At 35.0% G+C, this 8,265-nt stretch overlaps 1 protein-coding gene across 2 annotated transcripts in view; it reads left to right on the forward strand.

The window, feature by feature from the left end:
* The window catches only part of org-1 (T-box transcription factor 1), a 135,813-nt gene extending 131,976 nt beyond the window's left edge, over nucleotides 1-3,837 (forward strand). For both annotated transcript variants that reach the window (XM_081768879.1, XM_081768880.1), the window contains exon 8: nucleotides 1,368-3,837. In XM_081768879.1, coding sequence (XP_081625005.1) covers nucleotides 1,368-1,696 — 329 coding nt within the window. In that variant the 3' untranslated portion in view covers nucleotides 1,697-3,837. The remainder of the gene's footprint in view (nucleotides 1-1,367) is intronic.
* Nucleotides 3,838-8,265: the final 4,428 nt, after the last annotated feature.

Genomic DNA, 8,265 nt, shown 5'->3' on the forward strand with positions numbered 1-8,265 from the left:
TCCAGAAAAGTCCTCAATTAGTACAATCAATATGTAGTTCAGAAAAGAGTGCATGACTTTCTCAAATACTCTGCCCGAAGTCATCTATTGAATTACTCTATTCCCATTTAATTTTGTGCTGGTTAATGATAAAACAAAAATGGTTATACCGTTGGATTTATGGTAAAATTTGCTATTAATAAGGTGTCACTGTTATGCGTTTTGTTTAAAACTTTTGTCTGATTCAAAATGGCGGATTTGAACATGGCCGCCATCAAGGCAACTCTTACCATAGGCCTAATATTTATCCACCTGCTTTTTATTTAATTATTATCATTAACACAAAATTTACAAGGTGGGGTAAAGGACTAATACATATGCTGCAACAATATTTAATTTCCCTGTAACTTTTTACCAATTGCGCGTAAATCAAAATTAACGTCACCATTGTTCTTCTGAGTAAATTTGCGCCTTAAATCATGTATCACATGACCCTATTCCTATTTTAAAAACTTAAACTTAATTCAAAATGGCGGATTTCAAGATGGTCACCGTCAGGTATACCCTTACTATATGACTTCCCCCTAGTCCTAATATGTACCCATATATTTGTTATTCACCTTTTGTCGTTACAAGAGCTCTTACAGAGCTTTTACCTCCAACTGTATGAAGACTATTCTGTACTTGCATGTGATGTTCTGGTAGCTGTATCTCCTAAACCCCTGGAGCTTCGCACCTACAACTTCACTGAAATACTGACCACATTTAGTACTACTTTCTTATATGTGTCTCAATCAGCAACTCGATTCACCCAAACGTAAGGTTTACTTGTCAGTATAGAGCAGTCTTGCCCTCGACTACTACCTCAACTTCTTTACTTCATGATGGCTTACCAATGACTTAGTACAATCTTTTGTAACATAAACCCTGCATGCATAAAAACAACGTAGAAATTAGGGTTCTTAATACATAATTCCGCGTTACCTTTAAAACTTGCACAGTATCACAATCAAAAGGGCAAACAGTGGAAAACGGTAGACTGACCAACTGTCAATGTAGCTTCTACGTTGTAATGCATCGCTTCACCGAGTAGAGGACGACGTAACACCTAAATAAGTAAAATTGCGATCGAGAGTGTGAAGTCGAAACTGTTCTATAAATTACATCAAATTGATGGTTAGCCAACGCAACATTATACTACGTTCGGCCAACATATTTTTTAAAATTCAATTTTTACAATTAACAATCATGATCCTAGGATTTATACCATTTTGATATTCAGATTGTATTCGATACATATAACAAGTCTTTTCTTTTTCCATATTCTTATCACATGCTTCAATGCGTCATGCACTAATTCCTTTATTACATTTTTCTCTATTTTTCAGAAGAAGAATCTGAAACAATCCACAACAATAACAACACGGTGCTTCCTCGTGTGTTCCCACCAGCCACTGCAGTGTCTTCCAGTCTTTTGGGTGCAGCCACTTCCGCTGTATCTCGTCCAGATACTCAATGTCCACTTGGCCAGCCATATCCAGCAGAAATGTGCAACTATGGTCCGATATACAATGCTTACAACTACGCCAATGCCATGAAGGCACGAACTAGTCCATACAGTAGATCTCCAGTGTACAGTTCCAGTTACCAAGGCTTTAATGCTGCTGGTTTATACAGCAGATCGTCACAAAATACTTATGATTACTCACCAAGATAGTGAAGTGTTGTGAAGGCTAATGTTGTGTTCTTAAGACATTTATTTGATCATGAAAGGATCACGTAACTTTGAATTCTACAGTATTTAGTGTATTTTTCACTTTAAATTTGTGTTTGAACACTTGAGTGTATAAGTGTGGCAGTACAGGACAATGCAATTAAAAAAAAATCATCGAAGAGTAAAAGAAGTTACTTGCAGTTACGTTCTGTATATAGTTCTATTAAGTTCCAGAAAACAATGCACGAACTTGTATTTTACTACAAAATTATGAAAGCTTGCTTCGTTATGTTTTGCGTAACAGTGGCCACTTCTTGCCAAACTAATGATCATGTTACAAATGATAATTTGAAGGGTTGTCCTCTCGGGAGATGTCACCGTTTGGACTCAACTTTGCTACACCAACATTTTTTTTCTCAGTACTACTTTCACACTCTGTTCAGTAAAAGTCCTTCCCGATCAAATCTTATGAAATCATCACTGTTATCAAATGGCATAGAGAATGTGCTTCATCCATTTTCTATCAAATTTAATGCAAACCCTAGAGTAGGAAATTGTCTCAGATTTCAAACTAAATTACTTGAGGTGTTGAGGTTAGATTACAAACTAAATTACCCTGTCCCGTCTTTGTTCTTTACCTCTTTGATTTATATGATGAAGTGCTATATTCTCATTTCTTTGAAATGAACTCGAGTTCTCATGGACACATATTATTGATTTTCTCTTCAAGCCTGGTTAAATGTTCCTAGCTCTTTTAAGATGATTCTATATCAGTGACGACGCCAGGGGGACGGAGTGAGCGCCCTTCTGGTGACTACGCCTGCAGTCTGCTCCCCGGACGTATGATTGTAATATAGAATCAAAGTAATATGAAACTATCCTTTTCAGTATACAAAAAATAGCTGCTCCTCCATCTCAAAAAATTATCTGCTTCTATTTTACCCCAAAAGACATTTAAGCTGGTGTCGTCACTGGTATATATATATACTATTACTAAATTTAACCTCACAAGAATTAATTTTCAGGAAGTAAAGAAGCCTTAAATTTCAAGACTGAAGAAGTAAATCTTCAAAGAAAAAAGAAAAATAATCCTCCTCCTCCCCCCATTCCACACACACATTACAAATCAATAGCTGAAAGATGGTAGAGGTAATCCAACATCTGTAATTAAATTTTTCGTTGTTTTTTTTTAAACTATTATTAACAGTATTATTGTTGCGAAAATCGTCGTTTCTAGGAGAGAATTTGGTATTGGTGATAAAATCAGTTTTCCTATGTATGTATGTCATCAATCCAAATGTAGTAATGAAATCAACAAAGTCAGGAAACTTAGTGATTAATAAATCACCAAGAATTGTATATACAACTAGAGATATTTGTTCTAATTGATTTGTATAGTTCCTGGATGAAAGGCTTATTTCTAAGTGCAGATCGGCAGAGTGGGATCAGATCAAAAATTCCCAGTGGAGACCGAAAACAGCCAAAAATTGGAAAAAAAATTTAAAAAATGGAAAGGTAGAAAGTATTGTCAAAAGAATATTAATTGGTCATACGTTTTCCATTTATTGCGAAATCAAAATTGTGTAAAAATATGTTCTTCAATTTATTGTGTCTTCCTTTGTTTTGTAATCTGATGTTCTGCGATAATATGTTTTATCTGTTAATACTTATCCCTTGCATCTTTAACATATGAAACAATACGAGGATACTGCAAATCAAAGTTCCATTATGTTCAGTTCTGTATAGCTATGTAGCGGTACTAAAGAAATGTTTTATGATTGTGCAAATTTGCAACTCTCAGTAAATGGTAGTTACCGAAGAACAACTTGAGTAAGAGCATCTAAACAGTCATATCTGGTCCTTTTTATTACGATGGTGATAACACTGACTTTGATACCTCGTAATGTAATTTTCCAAACATTCTTCATCTGTTATTATTAGCGTTAATAAGTGACAGAATGATGGAAATTGAGGATAATCCACACATATATATTATTTCCTTGTCACCGCTATCTCTTATTAACGTCAGTTTACCTTCCATTTCCTTTCCCTCTCACTGAGAAGGCGAACAGCAAACTATGATGTGACAGAGCATACAGTTGGAAATGACTGGTCTTTTTTTTTTTTTTTTTTTTTTAATGAAATGCTGCATTATACATTATGTCGTGAAACAGTGTGGAATAGGTAATTCTTTTATGCTTATTATTTGCATACTTACGTTTTGAAAAACGTTTCAATAATCTAAGATACACGAAGTTACAACGTATCAAGAATTTGATGTAGCTCCTTCCACTCATTTAGAAGTTTTTTTTTTATTACATACTCTTTATCTTCACTGTGCCTATAAAGTGCTTAGAAATAATTTATTTACTTTGATATACCTAAGCATATTTTCGTTAAATTAGAGTTATTATAAAATTATATACAGGAAAATGAATGAAAATGAGGAACTACTTGGTGCTTTATATTGATATTGTTAACAAGATGGCGCTTGCTCTTTTTTATTGTATAATTGAGTGCCAACATTTTACTTTAAGACTGTGAAATATGTATATATAAGTATTGTATATGTATATATATATAAATCAAAACACAAATTATGTATTATTAATTGTTAAAATATGTAACTTATTATCGAATAAACGTTTCGGAAAATATTTTTGGTGCTTTTCTATTATATTTCATATATATAATAAATATATTAGATATAATATATATAATAGATATATATATTACATGCACAATAGCTATATTTGTAAGCAGAAGCACAGCAATAAAAGTATATTTTGCCTTTAAATTTTGATTAAAGGTGAACATCCATTTCATTTTCTGCTAAAATTGGTATCCCTGTTAGCAACTTTAAAAAAATCCCTTCGATATACTTATAAATTAGATCCTGTCACAAAATATAGTTATGTAGTAGCTTTTTTTGCTACATAGAATACGAAAATGAAATGAAATGAAATTTTTGAGTTTTACGTTTCACGATTATGCCGGTTAGTCTAAAGGAGACGGTGATGATGAGTGATGAATGAAACAGTGGAATGAAGAAAGTGGGAGGAAACGGGAGAACCCCGAGAAAACCCACGCACACAGTGTTTGTCTACCACAAAGTTCACTTGGCAGGAGCAGGGTTTGAACCCGAGACCCCTATCACTACATAGAATACGAATGTTATTCACTTGAACAATTACACAAATATCTTATTCATCTGCATGAATATTATTATTCACCTGAACGAAAAAATTAAATTAAATCTTTCAGTTTAATTTCTCACGATCATGCTCTTTAGGCTAAGGGAGACGATGATTAAAGCAAGGAAATTAGGATGGAAGAATTAGTGGAATGATAAAGTGGGAGAAAACGGGAGTAGTCCGAGAAATCCCACAGAGTACGATGTTTTCCACCACAAACTTACTTGGCCGGGGATCGAACCAGAGACCCAACATAACAAAGGTAAGCGCTTTATCACTGAGTCACTCTGCCCCCTCACTTGCATGAATTCTTATTTTTGCACGAGTATTCTATATTATTCACTTGTACGAATTTTAGAAATTTTACTCCGTAAGGTGGAAATTTTACTACTATCACACTGAGAAAAGTCGTATGTGGCGTAAGTAAAATCGTATGTTACATTTGTAATTCCTGTAGTTTTTGGGACTTAACGTACAGCAAACGTATAACTGAAAACGCATGTTTTATAATACTTTCTGTAGAAGTGTTCCATCTGTACGTACTTTCCGTATGAAACAATATAGGCGGTCAGGATCTCACATACAAATGGACGTATATAACATATAGCTGACGAAGGTAACATATATCTATGTATGTAATATAAGGAAGACTGATAGATATCAGACATCCTGCAACGGCATGATATAACATCTAAGGGCAGTGCCTATGTTGTATATGGATAATGTATGCTCCGTACTGATTTCTGTAGTAAGCAAGAGGATACCGTATATTTCTACAATATACCGCTGTCCGGCGAATTGGTCTTTCTTAGTGCACGTTTTCTTGAATTGCTGAATTATAAAGATACAAAATTTGGCACATGGGTGTTTCTCCCTTTGGAGAAAATTAATACTCGCATAAATTCCAAATGGAGGAAGCGGAGGGAAAGAACTCAAAATATTTTCTGATACTCTAAGTTATTGACTACTATAATAACAGAAGGAAACATATGTGTAATACTATCTTAAGAACGAACCAAGAAATTGAAAAAAAAAAAAAAAAATTGGAACGTTTGCATTGTTGAGGATACGTATTTAGTGCCTTTCTTTTCCTTTTCTCCCTGAATTCATTCTGTGCATCCAGTTAAATCCACGTATTCGTCTTTGCCATGGAAGCAAATCAATACATTGTAATCAAGACATCTTAGATTGTGTAGAACACATAAAAAGAATTGTGACAGTCCTGAAGCAGCAGATGCTGTCTCCCAGGATATTCTATTTGCAGCTAATATTGTAGTGCAAACCAATGGAATTGCATTCCAAATGCCAAGAATTATTACAACACAAGAACATTGTTCCAATTCCAATCATCCAGCATCAGCAAATGACAGCTTTTAAATAAGATCACTAATAGTTCTTTATCTGGATTAATTTCATATCATCATTGGAAGGAAGATTTTCTGATAAAAATTTACCTGCATTTTCTTTACTATTATTTCACTTTGTTGTTATGTTGGAGATGTCAGTAGCAGAGTTTTCAGCCACCAATTACGGCATTTGTGTGACTTCTATAATCTCGAAAATTTTGATAGTGACGTAGAATTATGTTATAGCTTTTGGAAGGAAAAGACAAAGAAGAAGGACAATATGAAAGGTTTGAAAATGGAGGAACTGATGAAAGAAGCGAGGACATATTTCCCATAAATAAAACATGTTCTTCTTGTTTTGCTGACCCAACCACATGCTACGAGTACCATTGCGTGCTCATTTAGTTCCTTGTGTAGAGTGAAAACTTGGTTGCGTTCCACAATGACAGAGGATTGCTTAAATAGGCTTTGCATGTTGAGTATACACCGAAATCTGGTTCAGGAAAGAAGGAAATAAATAGAAAAGGACGTTCTATAGAAGTTAAGCGCAGACAGAAGAAGAAGAAAAAAAGATTTTCATATAACCTCAAGATCAAATCGAAATATTCTTCCAGCAACATATTTCTGCATCCCCATGCTATGACAGATGATCACCTGTCCTGACAGATTTCTAATATAAGAAAGTTATTTTTAATGACGGGCTGTTCAGAATATATTGGGATTGCTGCGTCCGCCCAGTGTTATGAACATAATTGGGGAGTTACTTGCAAGAAAGAAGTAGCAAACTCCGGTCTAGAAATCCAGCATTAATTAGGGAGAGAAACCGATGTACTGAACACACATCAACTCATTGATACGAGTGCCACAAACCGGCTAGTCGACCAAGTCTCTAGTTTAGTTTTAGTAGTAGTGGAACAGAACCGTACTCACTGGGTGATATGGAGACAACCTCCTGAAACTTTCTGTAGTTATTTATTGGATGTGTGTAAAGTGAACTCAATACCCAAAAAAATGTCTCGCTCCCCTGTCTTTGTGTTCTGGCTATAGGCCTGTTGTGAAGTCTGTTAAAAAGAAAAAAAAACTATGACTTTTATTATAAGCTGTGATCTCTTAGAAAATTAAAGAAACCTAAAAAAGAAAAAAAGAACTTGTAGTACTGCCTGCGTATGTATGAAGCAGTCGTCGTTTAAAGATAATAATACCGTAATAGTAATCTGGTGGAGTATTGGGATTTAAAAAAAAAAATCTTAAAATTTGGTTTGATTTTATGTTCAGTTTAGCGAGTCTTCAGCAGCGAGGCAATATAAGACATCAACTTCCAGTTTAAAGTACGATCCGAACCACATGATTTCTGCCAGGAATCGAACTAGGATCTCCCATGCCAAAGGGCGTACGCTAACCGCTTAGCCATGCCGAAGCGTAAGATTGATTATAAATAGGAATTTCACCTCTAAATATTCAGTCACAGGGCAGTATACTGGTTTCGTCGGAAGCTGAAGTACGGTAGGTGGTTTTGGTGTAGTAATAAAGTGAACTATGGACCTGCAGCTGAAATCTGCTTCCCTTTGGATGAATGCTCTTGTCGACTCTGTGGTGTCAAAGTTGGCAGGCTTGTGTTTCCAGTAAAAATAAACCGGTGCTCTAAACCATGAGACAGACGTCACACGAACACAACATACGGAGACGATGTTGCCAAAAAATGTTCCTTTTTCTCTTTCCCTTTTTTCTTTCTTTCTTTCTTGTAAGTGAGAGCTCTAACCAAGTGAAACCGAAACTTGACACGTCTCATCTCAAAAGAAAGTACTTTTTACCAATACGACTTACTTTCTTTTAAAAGAAAAAAAATAAAGACAGGAACAAAATAAGCTAGTATTTGCTAACTGGCTTGTTTATTTCGATATGGTTACCATAGTAATAAGACATCTGCGCATCGTTTTGTGTGACATGCGACTGTAGCGCCACACCATAGAGTGGCAGAATCGTTAATTACCCGTGAAATTAAAAGAGACTGAATGAGATGATTGTGTTTCCG

The sequence above is a fragment of the Thermobia domestica genome, chromosome 8 (genome assembly GCF_964235325.1).
Source record: "Thermobia domestica chromosome 8, izTheDome1.hap1.1, whole genome shotgun sequence".
In the NCBI taxonomy this organism is placed as follows: domain Eukaryota; kingdom Metazoa; phylum Arthropoda; class Insecta; order Zygentoma; family Lepismatidae; genus Thermobia; species Thermobia domestica.